Source organism: Anomalospiza imberbis, chromosome 11 (genome assembly GCF_031753505.1).
Source record: "Anomalospiza imberbis isolate Cuckoo-Finch-1a 21T00152 chromosome 11, ASM3175350v1, whole genome shotgun sequence".
NCBI classification, from domain to species: domain Eukaryota; kingdom Metazoa; phylum Chordata; class Aves; order Passeriformes; family Viduidae; genus Anomalospiza; species Anomalospiza imberbis.
The window spans coordinates 4,923,876-4,949,176 of NC_089691.1; the positions used below are offsets into that span (position 1 = coordinate 4,923,876).

General features: G+C 40.1%; 1 protein-coding gene across 15 annotated transcripts in view; it reads right to left on the reverse strand.

Annotated features, from left to right (window-relative positions):
• Positions 1-25,301, reverse strand: part of ATP2B2 (ATPase plasma membrane Ca2+ transporting 2) — a 394,438-nt gene that overhangs the window by 31,967 nt on the left and 337,170 nt on the right. For all 15 annotated transcript variants that reach the window (XR_011002928.1, XM_068201521.1, XM_068201531.1 and 12 more), the window contains 6 exons: positions 17,858-18,099; positions 16,655-16,889; positions 10,793-10,972; positions 9,741-9,828; positions 3,306-3,412; positions 2,487-2,678 (listed from right to left, as the gene is read on the reverse strand). Coding sequence is in view for 14 of the 15 variants with exons in the window: in XM_068201521.1 (XP_068057622.1) it covers positions 2,487-2,678; positions 3,306-3,412; positions 9,741-9,828; positions 10,793-10,972; positions 16,655-16,889; positions 17,858-18,099 (1,044 nt within the window). In the remaining variant the exon portion in view is untranslated. The remainder of the gene's footprint in view (positions 1-2,486; positions 2,679-3,305; positions 3,413-9,740; positions 9,829-10,792; positions 10,973-16,654; positions 16,890-17,857; positions 18,100-25,301) is intronic.

Consider the following 25,301-nt stretch of genomic DNA (forward strand, 5'->3'; position numbering starts at 1 on the left):
TCAAGCCAAACAGAATGTCCTTTGGCTGGCTGGAGTCAAAGCCTAACACAATAATGTGCATTTGTGAGGCAAGATCCTTCTTGAATGAGACAGAACCGGGAGCAGCTCGAGATTATTCACACTGAGTGTAAACAGTGGCAAAGGACAGAACTGCTGCCTTTCTGCTTCCATTTCCACTTCATCTTCCCCAACATCTTTCCTCTAGGTTTGCACCTTTACTGCCAAATTAAGGAATTGCACAAGAATCTGCTTGCAAAGCAACCCAGGAGTTCCAGGAGGTGTCCACAAAAACCTGTGAGCAGGGACATCAGGCCCAGGGATGGTCTCACACACCTCCGGGGCAAGAGAAATGCACTGGGCCTGATCCAAATCCTTCTAGAAGCCAAAGGAATGATTCAAAGGATGAAAAAAGCTCCAGAATTTAAAAGGGGATTTTGCTTGTACTGATAATGCACTTCACATCCACTTAGACTTGATTTAAAATAGTCCTTGCACTGATCCAGCAATGTTTATCCTCCTCACAGATAAAAAATTATTTGGTTAACAAATAGAATGAGTTTCCCTTTGTGCTTTCACAAAAAACTGAAGAAGTGCTGGACATTGACCAAGAAATTTCACCTTAAACAAATGTTTACAGTCAGACACTGATTGTCAATAAAATCAGTTCAGTGATGGTGCTGCTGTCAGCACCTTGTTCTGGCTGGGTTTGCACCACTTGTAAAAACCTCCCAGAGTTTCAGTCCTTATTCCTGTGTTACCAGCAACAATCATTTCACAGCTGGGCATTTCCTCAATATGCTGAGAAATATTTCCAAAGGGAAATTAATCCAACTTTGCTGCAACACCACAAATTTTGTCCCTCAGCACAGGCTCAGTGGTGACAAGAAGGGACCTCCAAGGCCTCTGAATGTCAGCCAGGGCACAGGAGAAGTTTGAGCTCGTGGGTTTGTTAGGTACCTGGGTTTCTGGTTGCAAGGATCAGTTCCATGATTCCAATGTAAGCTTAGCCTGGAGCAGAGCTGATGACTTATTCATTGCTTTGCTCAGGTGTGCCTGGGCTGAAATGTACCTGCTGAAACAGGTATGGGCATGTGGGTGATCCCCACACCCACATCGTGGGAAGCATCAGCTTTCCCACAGTGCATCCCAATCCAGGGGGGCATTGTGATGGCACCTGTCTGCAGCATCTAAAATATACATTATTTTAGAGACTGACAGCACTAAAAATCCACATTTTGTTATTTTCTCATTAAAACAAAAACCTTACACTGTACTGCATATATCCTGTTTACTCTCTAGAGGAAAAAAAAAAGTAATTTTATTGCCCAAAAACTTATAATTTTAGGAAAAAAACATGTTTGCTTTAAGATATGCTTCTTGCAAATGACCTGGACATTGCAATGAAGGATTAATGGAATGGAAGAAAGAGAGGTCTAAGTCCAACTCTACATGTCATTTAATTGGTTTGTCATCTGCATCTGGAATTAAATGTAACTGCCTGAAAGCAACAAAATAATTTTATCAGTCAAAAAGATTGTGTGTCAGCACTGCTGTCTTGAAAATAACCTCATTCCACAATGCATAAAAAATATGCATTTATTAGTGAAGTATTCTGGGAGGAAAAGGCAAATTCACATAACCTGCTCCTTTCCCAATCCATGGTGTTTTCAGTTTGACCATCACAGGCTCAGGGATGACAACACTGAGGGAGGCAAAAAAGCTCCTAAAAGTGAGTTCCTTTGGGAAAAAAGATGGATTAATCCAGCCTGACGTCAGCGGCTCTTTAACCCTCAGCAGCCTGATCCTTGGAATGTTCAGGAGGATCCTTGGAATGCTCAGGACCTTTCCAAAGGTTTTGAAGCCATGACAATTTTTTTGCCATTTTTTAATATACCTTTTATGTATTCTCAGTGCTCTTAGCATGCATACTTGTAATTCCTTAAGTCTGATAACATAACATAGTCCTGATATTCTATTAAGCCAGAAAACCAAACATCCTCAAGGCCTTGCAGTTAGAGGCCAGAAAGACCTAAGCTATCTTGAAAAACCAAGGTCTCCTCTCAAATACATCCAGTAAACTAAGATTAAGCCCATTCAGGAAAAAATACTTCAAGATAAAAAGATACCACACTATTCATTCAAGCATCTCATTGGGGCATCTTTGTTAGATATGCTAATTTGCAAGGTCTATAAAATTGCATCTATCGTGTGCATGTATTTCAGCCTGCTCCACCTTGGTGAAGTGTTACACCACAAAAATCCTTATTAAATACCAAGGTAAAAACCCTTTAACACTGAACCGTGCCTAGCTCTTCACTAGGACCAAGGAAAAGGCATCAGTTTACTTGCTGTGTGCCAAGCTGGAATCAAATGCAAGGCCCCATCCACTGGGAGCATGGATCACAGTGGGACCACAGCAGGATCACTGCTGGATTTCAGCAGGATCCCAGCAGGATTTCAGCAGGATCCCAGCAGGGATTGCTCACCTGGGTGATGCAGGCACCAGTGAAGGCCACGATGACGGCCACGATGTTGACAGTGAGCTGGAACTGCAGGAACTTGGAGATGCTGTCGTAGACGTTGCGGCCCCACATGACAGCCTTGACGATGCTGCTGAAGTTGTCATCTGTCAGGATGATGTCCGAGGCCTCCTTGGCCACATCCGTGCCTGCAATGCCCTGGGGAAAGGGGTTGGGAATGAGATTCCCTGCTGGACAGCACAAATCTCCATAGACAAAGCCCACAGCTTTTTATATTTCATGAAATTTTGCTAATTTGGCCTGGTTTGGATTTGAATTAGGCCACAGAAAAGGGAATTGACAGAGAACAGAGGAGTTCCTGTGGTGATGGCTCTGAGTGCTTTATCAGCTTAAAGACTACTGATCATCTGAGCTATTTTTGTCATTGATGATGTTTTTTTTTATTATGCATGAACAGAACTGGTAACAAAAATGAGAATTATGTGTCTTTATAAATAGTTGGAGTACGCATGGAAGACACCTTTCCAATTAGTGGTGGATTTTACCACACCAAAAGAGAACTCCAGTGTTGTGAAGAAAATGTTCATTTTTCTGTATGGGCACAGGATACTGCATAAAGCCAATGATTAATTAGACAAGATCCTGAAGAAGTATCAAAACAAGCAATGCCAGTGAATCCAAGTGAATTAAAGGATTCTGAGTCAACATAACTCATTCCCACTGATATATTCCTTCACTGACAAATAATAACTAAGCAACTTCACATTTAATGAATGGAAAAGCCCTTAGAGCAAATTCATAATGGCACAAACATCAAGATTATACCATTGCAAAGCCAACATCAGCTTTTTTAAGTGCTGGTCCATCGTTGGTTCCATCCCCAGTCACTGCTACCACTTGCCTCTGTTCCACCTGTGTGCTGTCAATAATACCTGCAAAAAAATGTATGTATGGGTGTGTGTTTAAAGACATTTATGGCCAATAATAAGCAAGATAAAATGTCCCTGTAAAAAAGCAGGGTCTGTATAATACAGATTGGATAACACCACACAGAGTTACAGAGATTAAAAAGTCAGATCTTTAAGGAAAATAATGATGAAAGCCATGGCATCACCACCATCCACTACTAAACATCACCATTAGAATTTACATGGAAAGTTCTGATCCTGCATCATCAACACATCAACAAAACCTGCTCAGGCTTCAAAGGCAATGAGAGCAGCTCATTATGTCCTTCTGGCAGATTCCTGCTCTTTAAAGTTTTGTGTCACAGCCCAGCACTGATCAAACATTGAAGGAAAGGATTTGCCAAAAACTTAAGTTCATGTTTAGGGCTCTCCTAAACTGGGACCCAGCTGTAATATCAGCTTTACTTTAGGCCTTCTTAACCTACATATAAAAAAGCCATTGATTAATTTTATTTAGCTGGCGAATTTAAGCAGCCAAGTTCAATTCTGCCAAACAATGATTAAGGAGATACAAACTAATTCTTTAAATTCTGGAACCAAGCATTTTAATAAATAGATAAAATAATTTCTACTTTTGAGATCATTTGAGAGAAATAAAAAACACTTTTCACTTTGTGAATCAAGTTTTTCACACGACAAGGTTGCAGGGAATTATTTTCCACTTATGCAGATAAGGAAAGTCAGGAAAATAATGAAGAATTTTTCAGAGGCTACAGAAGCAGCCCAGGTTTTTATAGGATGAAGATCATTCACCACTCATGTTTCTATTTCCATGTCAGGGTCCATTTGAGTATGAGTCCAGAACACAGGATTGTTGTGTAGGATACAAGAACACCTTTCCATATTGATAACTTAGGGCAGGAAAATGACAGAATTCTTTTGCTAACACATTTTGCACAAAGTCATTACCTCAAAAAAAAAATTATCCAAACCTACGCAGTGTGAAAAGCTTTCACTCTGCTCTGAAAAAAAACCATCCCTCCCATATCAGATAACCAAGAAGAAATAGGAAATTGCAGATTACAGAGCAATAGCTCTCTCTTGGCAAGGCTCAGGCTTATCAGGCACCAGAAGATTGCAGTGCCCTGTGCAAGCAGTTAGCACCTGTATTTTTCAGAGTTATGAAAATGAGAAAAAACAGCCCTATTCACTTTCCACTGGTAGTATGATCTCAGAAAAATGGCAATTAGTCTGATAAGATCTCACAATTAGAGCTTTCAGTTTGTTGGGGTGATTTGCCTTTGGTATTACTAAATAAACAGGAACATCATCTGTCACTACTGTTAAAAGCATTTACTTTGTCTTGTTATTAACACATCCTTTGATGTTAAATTAATAGTTTAATCTTCTGAAAAAAAAAGTCATTAAAATCTCTGGCTCATTAAGGCATTAACTGCTCCAAAGAGGTCCATAGTATCTGCTCACAACTGGGCTCCAAGTGGGAGCACAACTCAAATCAAGTTGAAGAGGCTCAAACAAATGATCTCCTAATAAAGATAAATGGATATAAATAGTGGCTGTGCTGATGACTGTGCCACCAACTGCCCTCCATCAGCCAACTCCTGCATGCTGCCGAGTCATTCACAAGGTTTAGGAGACACTTTTATCCCAAAATCCAAACTATGCAGCCAGGATGAGCCCAGAGCACAGACCTGAGTGCAGCCATGGAAAACCAGACATAAAAAGGTCTCAGGTATAATCAGCACATAAGCCCTAGACCTTCCCTGCAGTGCCCACTGGGAGTGCCACAGGAAATATGTGGAATTCTGGGGATGGATTTCAGTGCTACCCACGGAAGAGAGAAGGACTTCGCAAAACTCCCATCTGACAAATTTCTAAAATGGAGCAGCCACGATTATTTGGGATTCAGAGGATTTATCACAGCTCTGCCAACACTCCCTGACTTCTGCCTGCTCTTTTTATTCTGTTCCTCCTCCCTGCTTCCTCCCATTGCTGAATGTTTACCTTCTTTCCGGCACGTGCCTGCTTCCAAACACATTAAGGTTTGTTTTTAATATTCTTTTAATGGCTCGGATAAGGTTTCCCCTCAAGAATTTTCTCCAGTACTGAGAAATGTGCACAGATAAAATTCACAGTGTGAGGAGACCGAAGAGAAGAAGGATGCCCAGGAAGGGCTCTCCCTCTGAGCTGTGGGGATTAATCTCTGATGTGATCAGGGAAAAATGTGACTGAGGGCATGAGCTAACAGGCTGCCAGTAAAGAGAACATTCCCTGGCCTTTGCACTCAGTCCAAGTGGCTGAAAAGAAGCTCCAGTAATAATTAATCATGTCTAACAACCAGGAAATTTCTTCCAACTATATAGTTTTATTCCAGTTGAATGCTTACATACAGAATTTTAATAAAAATTAAGGTTTTCACGGTCAATTCTTCTACTCTCAGCAAAGCTTCCTGCCTTTGGTCTATCACTGGCCTCTTCCCTCATGTTGAGCTGCTTGGCCATGACTTTCTTCTGTCAGAAAGAATTTCATTCAACAGCCCCAGGAGCACACCTCGAGCAGAACATGACAGTGTGCTCCACACAGGGATCCCGCTGATGTGGCAGGAATTTGGTTAGGAAATTTGGGCAGGAATTTGTCCTGTGGCTTGCATAAGACACAAGTTTCTCAGAGCAAGCAGCTTGTGTCAGATGAGGGCAAAGATCACATTCTAAACAACCATGCAGAGCAGTCAAGGAGGGCTCTGAATGCATAAGCCTGCCATAAAAAGTACAAAATACAAGATACAAAATGGAAATATATCCTACATCTCCCATCTTCCTCGCATCTAACACTAAGCAAGCATTAAATCAAATCCACTCAGGATAATAACTCAGGGAATATCAACCAACAATGTCTCTTCTGCACCCATGGCTGAGCTCAAACCCGTCACAGCCAGCCCCAGGTTCTCCCTTTGTCACAGGAGAAATGCTGCTCTATTTACACAATCCTTGCTCGTCACCCTTAGAGTTGCATCAGTTAGAAACTCCCGGGAGAAAAAAAAACATTAAATCCTGATTTAGAGATTTCTTTTTGTCTCTACTGCTTAAAACAGGCAGGAAAATTCATGTACAGCTGAGGATTTCAGAGCTGAAGCCCAGTTCAGGGTTAGAGAGGCAGGAAAGCTGATCCTCCCTCACACAGATTTGTGTTTCTTTGACAAGCTAAACCTAGGTACAGCCACGTATTTTCATAAACATGTCCTCTTCAGGCTAGTTTTTAATACTTCCAAACTTCTGGAAACTCCCCATTAATGTAACAAGAATTTGCAAAGTCTGTCTGAAGGAGAAAGCTCAAATTTATTTCAGTTACATGCTTGGGTACCTGCCTGGATAGAAGTTTAAAGGTTTATATGAAAATGTTCCATTACAGACAGCATTGGGAATTAAGTGAAAATTCCTCCCCAAAGTTCAGGATATCAATTAATACAATTTTCTGTATTTTGATTATTCTGCCCATCTCACAGCTTTCCACATTAATGAGGTTATGAACATACTACCATGCCATGCAATAATAGTTGAAATATTTGAGTAATTAAGGGTAATTACTACAAATCTTGTCTTCTTAAAGTTCCCTTTCTGTTTGATAACAAATTAGCCCTGCATGAGAATAGCTGTTTTTAATATCACCAAAAAAAAATTCCAGTCTAATTTAAATATATTGGAAGGTACCACTTCTTTAATTGGTTAACTGAGTATTTCTTTGATCCTTTCTATTCCTTCTGATGATATTTCCCATCAGTGTTAAACAGTTGTTTCCTGCAGTGTTTTTAAAAGATAAACTGACAATTTTGAATTATTTCAGCAATACCACTGTAACCTCACATCAGTATAAATAATATGTATTTTTACTTGTTATATTTTGAAATAGAGTTTAAAAGATAAAATAATACCAACAGGTGTCTTAAAACCCCTCCCAAAGTGTATTTCAGTGGGACTGAGATTTTGGTTTCACTGAAGCAGTTTGTGATGATAAGCCACTCTGATGGGTGTTTTTCCAATCTACCTCTACTTCAAAGCCATAGATATTTGACTGCAAGTGTCTGCCCTGGCTGAAATGCTGAACCATGCCTTTCTCTGGTCCCTAAGCAGCAGTGAAAACAAAAGTGAAAAATCAAAATGATCCTTTTGCTGGGTGGGATTGTGCCGTGTTAAGGGGAAAAAAAGATTCCCTCTAGCAGCTGTATGTCATTAAAAATTAAATATAAAAAAAGTTTATTTTCTGATGTGTGTTTTTAGCCTAGAGCAGATAGAGTACATCAAAGGGGAGAAAATCCTCTCAATCCCTCATGTGTCTGAGAAAAACATAACATTTTAACAAGAGGCCCAAAACTAGTGAACATTTAAATAGTTTCTTGTAACTTTTAATGGCCTTTGGAGTATTACCAGCCAAAAAATTCCATCAAGATTTCCACAGACTCATTCTTGAACTTTGTTAAGACACTTAATTGCTCTCTCGACCTTGTCACATCTTTAAAACATTAATTGTAGTACTTGCATATGGCATTCAGTAGGAGTAAATATCTTTTGGGCTGTCAAAGTGCTTATGCTACAAACCATCAACAATTTGCTGTTCCTTTTTTCTCCAGCTCTCTATTGATTTCAATTTCCCTGGCAAAGGTTTCCTGCTCCTCTTGAAGGAAAATCCTGAATGATTCAGATGAGCACTCCTGAGGGACTTGGTTAATCCACTTAATGAAACACAAATTGTTGTGTTTCTGAAACAAATCAGCTGTTGGGCTGAACAAGGGCTGTTCTCTGAGAACAGGGTCCTGGAACACAGGGTTTGAGTTGCACTGGTGAGGAGACTTCAGCTGTCCTTGTGCACTGGCCCGTGGAGATAAAAATGCCCTCCAAACCTTTCCAATCCTGAACAAACCCCTGCTGGAAAACTATTTTGGAGCACACCTTCCCTAGAAATGTGCATTATTTGTTAATTGCACATAGGTATTGCCATAATAATAAATTGTGTATGTTATAAGATATACATGTAAAAGGGTGGGATGGAGATGATACATTCTGTCCCCAGCTGGCCCTTCCAGCACCATGCCAGAGTTCCCTGGAATGATCCATTTCCACCTGGTCTCAAGCCCAAAGGACCCAACTGATCCAATCTTCAAGTTCACAATGGAATTTCTGTTCTAGAGTCATTTAGGCATTTTTTAAAATTGCATGATGCTCAAAAGCCTTTGTAATCAGTCATGTATGGGATCATAGAAACAAAACCTAAAGGATTTCCTGCCTAAACGTGGATTAATATTGGAGTAGTCAACAGCTGAAAACAGGTATGTGATCAGCTGGATCTTAGCCTGAACTTTAGCTTCTCCAAGAATTGCTAAAAGGGGGTCTCCAGACCTTCCAGGGCCTTAGCAAAGTATTCCAGCTCTTTCTTCATCAGGAAACAGCAACCTGCTGACAGGGCTTCTACCTGAGCATAGCCAAAAATGATGTTATTCTGGCTCAGAAACTGCCTGATTTCATCAGCTGTGAAGTGTGAGCCTCAAAGTCAACTAAATAAGATGTCAAGTCATCAAAAGAAAGAAGAAAACTGCAAACCAAACCATCTTTAATGGGAGCATTCCATCTGCAGACAGCGTGGGGAGAGAATGGAGTTTGTATGGTGCACTTCCTACAGGACAGATTCTAAAAATACAGGAATCTAAAGGAAGCCAATGCAAATCAGACAGATTAGCCTACAGGAAAAATGGAATTGGCTGAAAATCCCCATCTCCACTGGGCAGCTCCAGTTCCACCATCCCAATAACTGCTGCTGGGACAAGAAAGGGTTTTTTTTGTCTTGGAATATTCTTTAGGATAATTCTGGGAGAAGAGATGAACTAGAGTGACTGGATTCACTCTGAATGAGATTGCTCTTGCTTCCCTCATAAAGCAGTGCAGGCAAAGACAAAAAAAAAAAAAATCTATGTCCCCTCTTGTTTATATCTTGTTTCCCAGCAATATTTTCTTTCTGTCCACCAAATGCACATTTTTCCCTTCCCAGCTCAAGCCTCATTCCAGTTAAAAGTCACAAGGCAAATATGAGATTGCCTAAATCCACTTGCCAGGCATCTTATTGCTATTTCTCTTATTCCTGCCAAGGAGTTTCCTATTATTTTCCATGTCAAGGCTGAGGTAGAACACAAACACAAGAGAGCAAGAAAACTTCCTTGTGTGGTGTAGGGATGTGCAGTTAAAGATGACACCTCAGGTGGGTTTGTAACAGTGAAATCAAAGCAAATTATGTGCTTCAACACCTTTAGCATTGATTTCCACCCCCCCAAGCAGTTTGTACCCACCTTTCACCAAAGTGTGTTTGTCCGTGGGGGAAGAGCGAGCAAGCACCCGGAGCTTTGGCCAGATTTTGTCAATCCGCTCCTGCTCGATCTGCAGGGAGGGAACACAAAAAAAGAACCCAAAGAGTAAAACCCCCAGCCTGTGATGAGCAGAATTTATGTTATTGTGTCAGAAAATTCCCCTCATTGCTCAAACCTGCAGCTTTTCTCCAAAACCACAGAAAAATTCCAGCAGCCATGCATGCTACAAGTGAAGACAAGGCCAGTACTAACAGAGCTCAACTGCTGGCTAACACAAGTAAATTTTTTTCACAATACCTAACCAGCCTTTCTTATCATCTTTATGGATAATTCCACCCAGAATTGTCATTCTAGATAAAGGATAATGGAGTTTCTCAAAGCTGATCAAACCTCTTCACGAGTTTGCTGTTCTACTCCACAGGAGATCTCAAATCTTCATTTAGCACCAATAATGGCAAGATCTTGTGTAGCAACAGGAGCAAAGCCAAACTTATTGCATTTACCAACATTCCCAGGATTCCACCCATCCATGCAGGGAGCAAATGACTGTGTTCACAAAGTTATGATGGACTTAAGAGCCAGCAGAGATTTGTCATTTTTAGAACTGTGTGTGAGCTCCATCTTTGATGAGGAGTTAAAAATCCTCCAAAGGATAGATTCTTTTTATGCAAATCATTGCTGTGAGTACATTAGAGAAAGTGGAATAAATTAAAGAAATGAGAGGAGCTTGTTCTCAGTACAGATTGCATTTTAGGAGCAAAATTGCTGTTGAGTTCCTTCTCTTCCTTGCCATAAACCTGCTTTAATGGGCTTAGTTTTGATTTCTTGTGGAGTAGTACAGTGGTTCTAAAAACAAAAGAATTAGACCAGCACTAAACTGATCCTGGAAGAGCAAAGAGTGGAATTTCACCGCTGTTTTGAATTACAAATATTTAGAGGGAGAAAAAAGTAGGAATTTTTCCAACGTCTTTACTGGTATGAGGCGCACACCAGTGCAGGAGAATATTTTGGTGTTTTCACCAGGTTTTATTTACCTCTCCCTTCTCATTTCGGATCCTCCTGTTGAACTCCTTCCCCTCGAGGCAGAGGAAGTCCTCTCCGGGGTGGATGATGCCACATTTGATGGCGATGGCACGCGCAGTGTTGATGTTGTCCCCGGTGACCATGCGCACGGTGATCCCGGCTCGCTGGCACTTCCGGATGGCTTCTGGCACCTGCAGGTGATCCCTTAGGATTTTAGCTTTTGTATTTTTCATTTCCTGTGCTGCATTAGTGCATAACTCCAAACTCCATAGGGAGTGCTAGTTACTGTCCTCACACTTTGGTCAGACACAATTATTAATTACACACAGGCACTGCCATACTCATAAATGGTGCACATTATAAGATATACAAAAATTCCTCTCTGGGACTGAATCTCAAGGACACCTCACGGCCTCAGGCCCCACAAAGTATGAACAAAAGTGAGCTGGGGGAGCAAACTGGGGGTAAATGACTCCATGACCTGCAGTTGGAACTGCAGCGTTAACCCCTGATGTGTAAATGGCCCAAACTGATAATTGTGTGAAAAACTCGTGCCCATCGCCCACCTTGGGTGCAGCCTCTGGAGGCTGTGGCTGCCCAAGGCTTTAATAAATACCCATTTTATTCTCCTAACCCTGCCTGCCCTCTGCTCTAGGGGCCCTCCAAGGCATCACAGAAGCAAGGCAAAGGCAAAGAGAACTCCTGGAGCAGAGATACAACACAAGGCAGGTGTTCCCATCCAGAAAAATTTCAGGCTAAGAAATGCCTGAAGTGGGAAGAGGAATCAGAGGTGTTTTATTGTTACCTGACTGTTGTGGAGTTGGGGTCACTCCACAGGCAAGGCAAATCTTTTATCAAGTAAAAAAAATATCTTTTAGATCAGTTCCTTCAACTTTCTCCTGGACTGAGTGCTCTGCAGCTTTTTTGACCTTTAGCAAGCTGAACATAACTACTCAATACATGTAAATATGAATGGAGAATACAAACATTCTGTAGAGAAAATGATTTTACTTCTGATCCAAACCTTCCTTTCAAGAAGATTTTAAAAGTTATTGTGATTTAGCACTACTTAATTCATGCTTATCAACAGGTGGAGTTCCTAAATGCAGGAGTTTAAAATTAGTATTTTATGTATTTCAAAATCATTAAAATGAAGCCTGACTTTACTTATGCCTTTTCATGCATGAGATAAACTTCTGCTGAACTGGAAATGTATCAGGGAGAGTGATATACTCAGGATATCACAGGGGCTGTGAGATTAATGTAGGAGCTCCATTCTGACTTGGCATCATACACATCTTTTTTAAAAAAATAATGAATTCAGGAATTAAAATAAAAGATTGATTTCTAATAATTAAATAAAGCTGTTTTAATACAGTGCTTCAGTAATTGAAGGCTATAGAAAAGGTCCATGTCTATAGCTCAGTTTCAGATAGGGAAAAAAAATTTCTGTTCCCTTAAACTACATCCTAATTAATTATAATTTCTAAGCAAATATCACTAACCAATTAATTCAGTCTCATCACATTTTTGCATTATTTTGCATTATTGTTATGAAAGTATTATTTCTTCAAGAGAAAAACAGCAATATTATTTAAAGCGGGAGAACAAGGACTATGTTTAACATGTCCAGAACAGCCTGGATGTCATTCTTCAGCACAGCACCATTTCTCTAAATTTCATCTTTGCCTACAAGAGTCTAGAGCACCCCAGGATTCATCATGAAGGCTGAAGCTCTTCATAGAACTACAGGGAAGTGGACTGCCCTACTCAGAAAATGGCAATGCACAATTATTAAAAAATATTTTTAAAACCCACAACGACTTAAGAAAAGATATCAAAATGGATATTATTGTGTGTATTCAGTGCACCTTGCTGATCACAGCCTCCAGCACAGATATAAATGTGTTGTGCAACTCAATGCCAGTTCGAGTGGATTCATCTCATCCATTAGTGCAGAAAATGTTGAGAAAAGGAGACACCATCTCCAACATAACACTGCTAATTTTATGCATTTCTAGATATTTTCATTTCCTCTGTAGCAGGGGACACCACTGAGGGCATTTATGACAGCCCTTGCTCTGAGCCAGTGTGGCAAACCTTGGGCTTTAAGGGATTTCCTGGGGCCAGGAAGGCCCTGAAAACCCTAAAGCCCTCCACCACACCACAGATAATGGTTCTCCCAACCTAGGAATAATTTCACACCATGTTTGTGAATATTTATTAAAGGTGGTTTGTGGAGTTCATGTTTTCCAAAATGCCTCCCTAACCCAAGGCCTCAGAGAGGACCAGAGCAGCACTTTTCCCTGGATTCCCAGGAAAATCCCTCCACCCTGAGTGTGTCCACAGGACGTGCTGTTTGCAGGACTCTGTTAACAAAGATCACAAAATCAAGGGCAGAATTCAGGGACAGAGCTTCATCTTCCCATTTCCTCCCATCCCATGTGGGATATTTTCCCCACAAATTGTACACTCTGGAAAAATGATTTCCACCTGAAGGCTTTTAGTGATGTGACCTAGGTTTCTACAGGAGAATGTATGATCAGGTCCAATCTGTTCCTTAAGCAAATGACCCCTGATCTCCCCAGTTTCCACATTCATAATCCTGCCTAAATCCCATTTGTCAATTGGAAATGCTTTTGGTACCCACTTGGAGCTGTGGTGACCCTCGTGCAGAAGACAGGACAGGTTTAGATGGAAATCTGGAAAACCAGCCCAAAGGATGGACCGTGAAGGAGAAAAATAAATTACAGTGAAAGCAGCAAAAAAAATGTTATTCCCATGAAGGGTCAGTCCCATTGAACAAGGTCAGGGGAGGACAGCCCCAGTTGCAAACACATCTCAAACTCACATCTAACTGGAGAAATCGTTCTGTTTTCCTCTCCTGTCATTTTCTGGACAGCTGGTGGGTGGTATCTGATTTAATAGTGTGTACAGTAATTACAGTTAAAATATTGTTCATATTTTTTTATTGCTGTAAGGGAGAAAGAGTGTTGGCAGACTGAGTGGGCAGAGGAAGCAGATATTTTCCATCAGTTTTGCAGAGCTTAAGTACACATTTCACAATTTTTGGGTTTATTTTCCCTCTGCAAAGCAAAACTTCCAATGCAAGCATGCATGCACAAAGAATCCAATGCAGGAATATCTTTCCCAATCAGGTGACAAATAAATAGGAGATATTTGGAAGGGATTTACATTCGTCTCCCAGAAATAACAGACTGGAGGCGTTTTCTGGCAGATCAGTGTGAGCCAGTTCAGGCTCATTAAAATCAAGCCAGAAAAAGTGTCAGGATCAACAGAGAATCTCTGCAGGAGAAGGGCATCACTCTGTTTGTTCTCTTCCTGTGTATTTATCAAAGAAAAATAAAAAACACGCCCACAAAATATAAATATCAAGCAAGTAGGTTCAGTGCTTGCTAAATCCAGCAGCTGCTGATGGCTAAGCTGGTGTCTGAATTACCTGGGAATATGGAAAAGCCATGGGTGTCCGTGGTGGGCATTCAGAGAAAACTCAACACTTGCTGGACATCAGTGTTAAATACCTCGTTCAAATTGGGTTTTTTAGTGTATGGGGGAGATGTGAGTGCCAGAAAGCTCCCTGAGAATCCCAAGAATATCCCTGGAAGCAGAAGGGAGGAAGGACTCCTCCAAAACAGCTGGTGTTCCCATGTGGGATCACTCCTGGATGCACAGGAGCCATGTCCCACAGGATCCACAGGACAGCCCAACACCACCTCAGGGAAAAGAAGAATCCTGATTCTTCCCCAAAAAACACAGGAATGTAACTGAAGGGAAGGTAAAGGCTGCTGGGACTGGGACATATTTATTGGAATTACCTGATTTATCACCTCCATCCAAATAAAACCTGACACCCGTGAATACTGAGAATATTGATAAAACAGCACTTTTAGTAAGAATTCCAATTTTTGTGTTCTTTTTGTTTCCCCTACAGAAAGCACATTGAAAATGCATAAGCTCCAATGGGGAGTCAATTTAATGAGCAGATTTCATTTTGGCAAAATATTTCCTATAACTGGTCAACATCTTGCTATTTACATCAGCAATGGGAATTTCACACATGCACATTATGATGTTCCAACCAAGTCAGATATTCCAAACTTAGAGAGTTTTCTGAACTTTAAGTTTTTCTCCTGGCTCAGGGTTTATTGGTACATTTATTTCCCCTAAGGTACTGCTTCTTATAATGTGCACAAGAGTAATAATTTAAATATTGGTTTAAATATTTTCATTATGATATTGCCATTTCAAAACAGTCAAAAGGGACAAGGTGGAAAAAACCAAAAACCCAAGGCCCAAATCCCAAATGTCTAAATTTTGCTAAAATTCTGAAATTGCAAATATTTTACCATACATCTTGCACTAAAATAGAAATGTTCCTGCATGTTCTGGTGTTAACCTACAAGAAATTCAATACAATATTCGAGTGTTTATTTAGAAATAAGATATTTTTCTGCCTTCATCTCTTTGGTTCTTTACATAGAAGTCAAGTCTGCCCTCTATTTTTAGTAAAATTATTCACATTTACCTCAAGCTCCCAAAAAATTATTCCCTGCAAGATAAGAGCAGTTCTCTTACAAAACACCCTCCTAACAATCACATGAAAGGAGAGTTTGCAGCTATTTTCCATAATAACTGCAAATCCCACTGCTCCCCAATCCCTCAGTCTGCCACACCACACAGAACCTGACTTAAAGATGTTTTCTAACATGGATCATGATTTAATTAAGGAGAAGGAGAGGGTTGATTCACAGTTCCAGTGGCCACTGAGAAAATATTTCTGAAAATATCTATATTTTCTGCAAAATGTTTTCTGCAAAATATCCATATATGTGAGCTGGAGCATTAAAGGAGCACTGCAGACAGAACTTCTAAAGGACATTTTCCAACATTTTGAAAGGCTTGCAATGTCAGGCATGGGGACAGATGGATTAGCAGCAGGAGACCATCTGATGACAGATAAAGTGGATGCTGTTTATCTGCTCTTTGTGGAGATAAGGAGTTTATCACCCAGTTGTCACCTACACAAGATTTACTTTTTATTTTAACCTTCATATTGAGGGAAAAATCCCAATAAAATCCATTCTGAGGCAAGGCACTGTTGTGCAGTTGGTGCCTGGGGTTGTGTCGTGTTAGTTCCAAAGTTACTGTCACCATTTCCAAACCCTAAGATGGAATGAATAATTCACCATTAATTATCAAGCACCAAAGAGAGAGATCAGAATTCTCTAGCTCGACCTTTTGTATTTCTGTAGGAATGTAATTTACAAGTGTAGAAGCAGGGATGTGCTTCCAATGCGCACACCTACTACTGATTTACTCAGGTGAGTTGAACTGAAATTATGTATATATATTTGTACAAGCCATGTAAATGTGATATCCATGATAACTGCAGCCTTTCCTTGTTCAAATACAACATTAAAAACAAGTTTTCATGGGTAGTCACCAGGTACAATATTAAGTAAAGTGACAACTATTACAATAAATGGCAAAAACTCCAGTTTCTCTGGAAACTGTCACTATAATCATGGCAATTTTAATCACTGCACTTGTCTTCCCTTCTTTCAGAGTTGTGCATCACTGCACTGCTTAAAGGAAAATTCTTTAATGTGTGGGAGCATTGCAAAACTCTGCTGATCATCTCAGTCCTGAAGTCCAAAAAGCCCAATATTCCTTTATTTAAATATAGTTGAATTTTATCACCTTAATTGTTTGGCTTTTTATCAAGTAAATCCCATTTCTAAAGCTGATTTTCAGCTTCTTTGAATGACCTAATTAAAAAAAGAGATAAAACCTGTAAGAAACCTGCCATTCAGGTTATGTCCAGTTTTATATAAGATAAAAAGAGGACGTACCTCTGGCCTTACTGGGTCTTCAATGCCAACGACACAGATGCAAGTCAGGTCAGATAAGATGTCGTTCTCGTTGTCCCAGTCAGGCTCGGGGCTGCTGGGGAAGTCTCTGAAGGCCACACAGATGGTTCTCAGCCCATCACAGGCCATGGGCTCAATCACTTTCTTCACCATCTCGTCCCTGTCGCGGGGCCTGAAGATCCGCGGTTCCCCAGCGGCGTTGAGGATCCTGGAACACCTGGTTTGGACAAGAAAAAGAGAATAAAAACTGAGTGTGATGCCTCAGGAATTTAGCTTGTGTGTTTTCCATCTATCTGCAGTCCTGCAGCTCTTTAGTGTGTAACTCCAAACTCCACACCCAGGGCCAGCTGCAGCTTTCCCATTTGGGGCAGACACAACAATTCCTCTCCAGGCCTGGCAGTCAAGGACACCTCAGTGCCTCAGGGCCCAGAGATGGGAACAAAAGGGACTTGGGGGAGCAAACCCGGGGTAAATGACTTCATCACCTGGAGATGGAACTGGAAGATTAACCCCAAAATGCAAATGGACCAAACTTTATAAAAGTATAAAAACCCTGACCCGTGGTCCATTTTGGGTGTAGGCCCTGGGGGGTTTTGTCTGCCCTAAGTGTACCTGAAGGCCCTTCAATAAATAGAACTGCTTTTTTTTCCCTTAATTCTGTCTGGCCTCCATTTTTAGGTAGCCCCAAAAAGGCATCAAGTGTGCATCTGCATGACTGCCAAAGTATTTCCTGTATAAACTCATTTCTGTCAATGCTCTCCTTTTCTGATGTCAGGTTTTAAGTTTCTGCTGTAAATTTCTAGAAGATTCACAACTGAAATATCAGAGAGAATTTGTAACTTATTGCACAGACACCAAGAGCCCTTCATGCATTATTTTCTCCATATTCAATGAGCTGGCAGCTTACAGTGAAATTGAAAAGTGCTTATTTTCCAAATGGGTTGAACTTAAAGAATCCATTTGTAAATTACCAAAAGCAGACCCAATTCTTTGCTAAGAAAAACAAGCCAGAAATTTCCCAGAAGCACTTAAAAAAATTCAAAAACAGTAATAGCAGCTCCTGCTGCTAATGCGTGTCACATTTCTGGTACAGGCAGCAAACTCCAAACCCCAGAATTCTCACATATTAGTGTTGGAATGCTTTGAATTTTGGAAAAAACGAGGCCAGGGATGCAGTGCACTCACTTCTTGAGAACAATCTCGGAGGCTCCTTTGCTGTACATGCGGAAGCTGCCATCTGGCATTTTAATGACCGTGCTCATGGACTTCCTCACGGAGTTGAAGGTGTAAACTTTGTAGAGCTTCTCCTCGGGGATGAGGCTCCGGACAGGCTCGTAATCCTGCTTCAGATCCAGGACAAACCCCAAGAGGCCACACTCCGTCTTGTTGCCCACCTGGCGAGGCAGCCCGCCCTCTTTTTCTGGTGGCTGGAGAGAGGGAAAAATAATTGGAGATTAATTTCTCTAATTTCTCTGACTTCACAATTCAGAAGTTTAATATCTGATCTGTGCAGCCACAAGTCTTCCAGTTTTTAAAAGCAGGGTAAAAATTCCGTGGAGCTCCAACAGACCTGAAGCATCTCCTCACAAGGAGAAACATTTCTCTAGACGTTATTTGCCACATTTGGTCTCTTACATTTATTTCTTCTTAAATTAGCCACTGGCAGCTTGTGATGGTTGGGCAATCCATTAAAAAGAAAGTTACTTTCCTTAGGCTGAAAACCAAGCAATTCTCACTTGTCACGAACAAAGGATTTCCTTTTCTCTCTTGCTTAGAATTCCATTGGTTTGCTGATTTTCACAGCTTAAAAAGTGAGTTAAAGAAAGCTCTATTTTTTTTTTTCCTGCCAGGCATTTTTTATATAAAAATAAATCTCTATCCAACCATAACAACAAATCTCAGTGAAAAAAATCTATAGAATAATAGTCCTGTATCTAAATGTACCCGTTTCTAGAATTACTTTGGTCTGCTGCTTCAGACAAATAAATTCTATGTGCATGTTAGAGAAAATGGAGTAGGCTGAACACTGTGCAACTTGTACCAATTTTCAGTCCTTCTGAAGGAGAAAAGGAAGGACAAGGAAGACTTTAAATTCCCTTTCAAAACAGAAATAAACACTTACAAACTTTCTTGGGAGTGCTCTACACTCCAAACAAAATATTCCTGTGCCAGGGCCCCAGACATCTAGTGGCCAATGTGTGAACTATAAACTATTAATAACTTACATTTTCTTATGCTCAGTAGAATTAAAAAGTGTTCCTTAAGCCAAGGCTAAACTCCCCTTATGAGAATAAAAACAGGAAATTATCTCACAGCTTTAATTTGCACTGAAAACAGATTTTGATTTGGCTCAAGCCAAGACTCTAAGTCATCATTTTCAATGTGAGTTAAACATTTACCTCACATTTTGCAGAATTAGGACTGCAGGACCATATTCAGAATCCATGTTTAATTTCACATTAAAATCCAGTTTACTTCAGAAATGGGATTCCTAATAGATAGAACTTCCTACCTTGTCCTCCACTGGGATGAGGGCACACAAAGGGAATGATTAAAGCTGCAAATCAGCCATCCTACTGGATTTGGATTCTTGCAACAAGTATGGCCACCAAAAGGGAAAAGGGGACCTTTTATATGAGCCCATTAGCAATTAATTATCCCAGAAAACCACCCATTGCAGCTGGTTTAAAAAATGTAGGTCAGATAGATAACAGACTGGTCTAGAACTGAAGTAAACAAATAAACATTCAGTTTTCCAAAAGAATAATCTCTGTACCAGCAGGAAGATTGATACCTGGTGACAGGTAGATTAATGTCTTTTTTTTTTTCATAGAGAAGCAGCTACAAAGACAACAGAGAATAACCCAAAAATCTCCATCTGAAAGAGATGTATCCCTCCAAAAAGTATTGTAACATCTTTCATTTATGTGAACCATCATTTTTACTGAGTAATATGGGTCACTGTGGTGTTGCTGTGACATTTTAACATCACTCCAGGGTCACTGTAAAACACTGACATTCAGCAAAAATGCCAGTGAGATACATTAATTTTATTACCTGCTATAACAACTTGTCCTGCTGTAACCTCATTATACTGTGATGTAACTTCCCTCTGGATTCTCAAATTCACTTAAGAATCACTAATTCAAAATGGGAGTGCTTGTAGTGAGGTGTATCTGGAATTCAGTGGACGTGAAAATCTCAAGAGTCAAAAAAATACCTTTTAAAATCCAGTTTTGTTTACTTAAATAAGCTTTGTTTTCCTGGCATTGCAGGCACAGGGTTCCTGAAATCTGCCAAGAACTTCAGGTTTCTCAAAGCAACAGAGGAACCAACATCAGTGCCTGGGTAGTGATGGTTGCCAGGGAAGATCCATTCCTCTGGGCATATTAAATCCAACTCCTCTCATTTTAGATCTAAATCCTCATTTAGGCTTCTCTTTGCCACTGAACTCAATGAAAATTGTCATTGAATTAAATGTGAATGTGGCCAGGCTACTAGAACACTCCTGGAACCCAAAGAAAGACAAAGTTTTCCATCAAAGTCAGACAATTCTAGAAAATAATTAATGTATAGATATGATTTCATCATGCCCTGATGCCAATGGAAATCAAGAAAATAAAAACCTGCCCACATTTCTCAACACAAAAAAACTAACCATCAGAGTCCTTCCAAAATCCCCTTTATTTCAACAAAAAGTAGATCACACTCCCCTGTTCTTACCATGGCCTAAAAATAGATTTCTTTCAGGGAACATCTTTTGAATGCAAATACGTAAGCAAGGGGGAAAAAAAAAATACCCATGAAAAGAAAAGGAACAGACACTTCAGAAAGGTTTCAAAATCTAACAAGTGGCCACCTCCCTGCAGAGCAGCTGCTGTCTCCATATTCTTTGTGCATTACATTAGGGGCAAGCATATGGTGCTGAGAGCTGGCACGGAGCACTTCCTTCCCTGCACTGTTCCAGCTCAAAATCTATATGCCAGGAGCAGCCTCCTTGCAGATTGTTCTTGACAATCCCTTGCAGAAGCTGCTGCCTCTGAAACTTCCTGCTGGGCTGGAGCTAAATTTATGTCTCACTGAATTCTGCTGTTCTTGGCACCTGGAAAACAAGGACAGCCCGGTGGGGTTACTCTGGAAGGATTCGCTGGGAGCAGCTTCAGTGACCCCTCAGAGGATGGAACTGACGCCTCAGGAATTTAGCTTGTGTGCTTTCCATCTATCTGCAGTCCTGCCGTTCTTTAGTGTGTAACTCCAAACTCCACACCCAGGGCCAGCTGCAGCTTTCCCATTTGGGGCAGACACAACAATTCCTCTCCAGGCCTGGCAGTCAAGGACACCTCACTGCCTCAGGGCCCAGAGATGGGAACAAAAGGGACTTGGGGGAGCAAACCCGGGGTAAATGACTTCATCACCTGGAGCTGGAACTGGAAGATTAACCCCAAAATGCAAATGGACCAAACTTATAAAAGTATAAAACCCCTGACCTGTGGTCCATTTTGGGTGTAGGCCCTGGGGAGCTTTGTCTGCCCTAAGTGTACCTGAAGGTCCTTCAATAAAAATAACTGCTTTTGATTCTCTTAATTCTGTGTGGCTTCTGGTTATAGGTAGTCCCAAAAAGGCATCATGACCCTTGGAAGAGGGGAGAGGGACAGGCTTTGAGCTGAGATTTACCACAGGGAGCTCCAGCAAGGACCTTCTGCTCCCCACAGGTCACCTGCAATCTGTTCCATCACCTGCTTGGAAGGGACTGAGCCAGGATCTTCCCCCAATCATGACCCTTGCAAAATTTTTTCAAACATTTCTCCCGAGCTTTTGGATCATTTACCCAGAGCATTTCAATTGCAAGCAGCTACTCCCATGCAGAAGAACCCCCAGACAGATGTTTAAAAAGCCGTGGTTACACCCAGCAGATCAAAATAGGTTTCTAGGTCAAACTGCAGCTGCGTTACCAAGGCTTAAAAATACCAATCCAAAACCAGTATTGACCTGATACTGAGTTTGGATTACAAAGGGAATTTTCAGAATTGTTTCACTGGGAAATAATAGACTAATAAAAGGGTTTAAGAACAAAGGTAACATTCTTGGCATAATTTAAAGAGGTGCTTCAACCTGTAAAATTGAATTAGGAAGTAATTCCCATTTTTGTCCTAAGTCTTTACTAAACCTCCCTTTTCTCACTGCCCCTTCTCTGCAAGAAGACCCAAGAAGTCCTTCCACATTCAAATGTCAGGATTTTCCATATTATCTGAAGTCTTAATTTGTTGCATGTAACTCTCCTGTGTTCTACAGATTGAACTACTCCTTAGAATAACAATGACATTAAATATTCTAATTTATTAACATGAAAAATGAGCTATGCTAGAATATTATATCATTATTGAGTTTTCTATTTCAACCCAGCATCTCAACAGGAAAACAGAGGAAAAGAAAAACTTTTAAAAATTAAATTGCAAGAGATTTCCACTTCATACTCTAATTATTCAAACAAAAGACAAAATGGACCAGGATGCACAGGAATTTTTCTCTTTATAATTAAACATGTTATATGTAAAATTTAAAATAACCAAGAAGGATGACTGCTGTTCAAACTATGTGATATTTTTATTTTTGAATTCCTAATACTGCAAAAAGGAACTACTAAAGAACTGTGGTCCTATCAGAGATATTCTCTTGCTACATAATTAAATAATATTCTAATGTAAGACACCTAAAGCAAGACTAAAACATCTCAATTTATAACCAAATGTTCCAACTTTTTGCAGATACAGCTTCCTTCAAATTACTTCAAGCTAAAATGACAGAGATTTTGCCTGTTTATCTTAGAGGAAAGCTGCAAAATGAAAGGGGTGAGTCTTTTTTAGCCAAGGATTAAGAATCAAAAACTTTTCTCAACTAAATAAAGTTTCCCATTACAAAATGGGAAATGGTTCCAGAAGCTCTGTTGGCAAGAGGATGGCAGTGGAATACCAGCCCTCAGCTGGTTTAGAATTTGTGTTTAGAATTTCTTTGGGATTCTGGAGCCAGAGCAATGGTTTAAACCCAGCTGGAAACCAAAAAAGGAACCTCTTTCCTCACTACCCTTTCCCCCTGAGATGGTACAGGGAGTAAAATCAGAAATATATCAACCCCTGATTGAGATAAGAACAGATTCCCTACAAACACCTGGCAGCAGCTGTGCACCCTTAAAATGCTGTGAATTTATTTCCACAAGGTCTCTGTGTAAGAATAAAAATCAGCTTTTCTATCTCTGTAGACTGGGATCCTTGCAACCTCGAGGGCAGACCGGGAACAATATCATTGATGACAATTTGTCCTCACAGAGTTTGGAAGTTTTTGTGAGGTTTCCATGATAATGGTGAACAAGTTGCTTGTTTTACACAGAGCAGGATGATTTGTGGTACCACACAGCTGCTTCCCAGCTCAGAACTAGCACTGCAAGCTACAGGGCTGCTGAAATTCAGTTAAAATAAAGTCAAAAGTCAGCTTGAATTGAGGTCAGCAGAAGGGATTGGAGAACAGTTATGGACTTGGGGCTGGTTGTGTAACGTCCCTGGCACCAGGAGATCCAGACTTCAGGACTTTCACACTGTCCTGAGCTCCCTCACTGCATTTAAAGCCCAACACTCCAAACTTTGAAGCTTTGGTGGTTCTTCCCTACTCTTTTGCACAGTGCTGAGTAGGTTCACATCAGTGTTCCATTCACTTATATTTACCTGTTCGTCAGAAAGTAAATTGATCTCCTTTTAAATTTGAAAAGATTAAAATATTTTTACACTGAGCTGATACAGATCTCTCCCTTTACTTCATTTCAGTTCCCAAGAACTAAAGGTCCACAACCCTTAGGGAGAGAGAGCTTCTGAATCCTAACTTTGACAAGTTTGCACCATTTTTTGGGTCCAATGATTGCACATCCATAATTTCAAAGCTCTATGGCTCATACATTTGGAAATTAGCTCGAAACCAGACAACAAAAAATGCTTGGAAACCCTTTAGCTGATGCTTTACATGCCCTGGTACCTGAGATTGGATATATTTACCAAATATTATTGGATTTGTTACATGTGGTACATAACCGTGTTACACAGTGTTTACACAGAAGACAGAAAAATATTTAATGTTTGTAGAAGTGTTAATACAGCTTCTTCAAAATAAAATCATTATAGGCTTAAACAGGAACTTTGATTGTGAAGAGCTTCTGACAGAGAAGAGAATAAAAAAAAACAACATTCACCTCTAACAGTGCCATGAATTTTCAGAGAGAAAGACTCAAACAGAAGGTGATGGGAGAAGGAAAGGTGGTTTTTGCTAATTCCCACTGTATTGCCAGTTCTCTCCCTTTTCCTCTTATACATTTCCTGCATGATTTAGACACTTCTCTGTAGCAGACAGGAGGTCACAGAGCTGTTGTAACATCAGAAAGTTCGAACTCAAAATTGGATCAAGAGAAAAAATTGGGTTTTACTGATTGTATCAGTAATCCAGCACATCAGCAGCATTCCCAGGCATCAATCAGGAGTGAACCAAAGGAGAATGCAGAGAGGTAAATTATAAACAGTCACATAATTAAATAAATAGCCAAAATTTCACCAGAGCTGCCCTTTATTGATGTGTCCCCCATATTTCTAATCTGAAAACATAAGAAAATGGGATATAGAAGCTAATTCCTTCTGCTTCCCATCACCCACAAAACCCCAAGATCCACAGCAGTTCTATCTCTTGGGAAACATGGCACCAAAGAAATCACCTCAAGTTCTCACTATTTCCTTTAGACATCAGCAGCCACCACCAAAAGCCTCTCAAAACCAAGGCAATTTATTCCAAACCCTGGCTGGCAGGTATGGAATTGCCAGCTCATTCCCCATCTAGAGAACCTAAAATGAAAGCACAATGAAACACCCACAGGGGATGTAAAATGTGAAGACTGGAATCAAAAATGCAAACAAGATTATTTCATAATAACAAACATCTACATTAACAGGTTGCTCTAGTGTGAGAGTTTTAGTTTAGTATTTGATGGTTTTTGGGTAGAATGTATTAGTACTGAGTGGCTATCATTGATTTGTAGTTTAATATATTGTGGTAAAATAGTTGATATTATAGGTATTAATATATATAAAGGTATAATTATATATAGGTATAATTATATGTAGGTATAATTAAAATATTAATATTACAGGTATGTTGGATATTGGTGCAGATGTTCTTATTTCTTATGTGTTTTGTTTGAGTGATTGGAATTTAGTAGTACTTATGGGTGTTTTTATTGGAGGAGTTATATTGTGTTTGTAACGTGAATTTATGATTACTGTCATATTTGAGAAGGGAAGATAGTGATTATTTGGTTTTTTGTGGTATAAGGACTTATTATAGTATGGGGGAGAGATATATTGTTTCAGTGGGGAATAAAAATAGAAGTGAGTTTTTGATGGGATGCATCAGCTGTGAAAGATGCATTGTAGCAGGACCACGTGGGGGGAAAATACAGGTGATTGGTATTAGAAATAATAGCAGCATTGTGTGGCAAAAGCTAACAGGCTGAAAAACATTTCTAAGGGATTGTAACCAGGAAATAGGTTGGTTCTCATGGAATAGAGTTGAGTTGTACATCTCCTGTGTCTCACCCTTC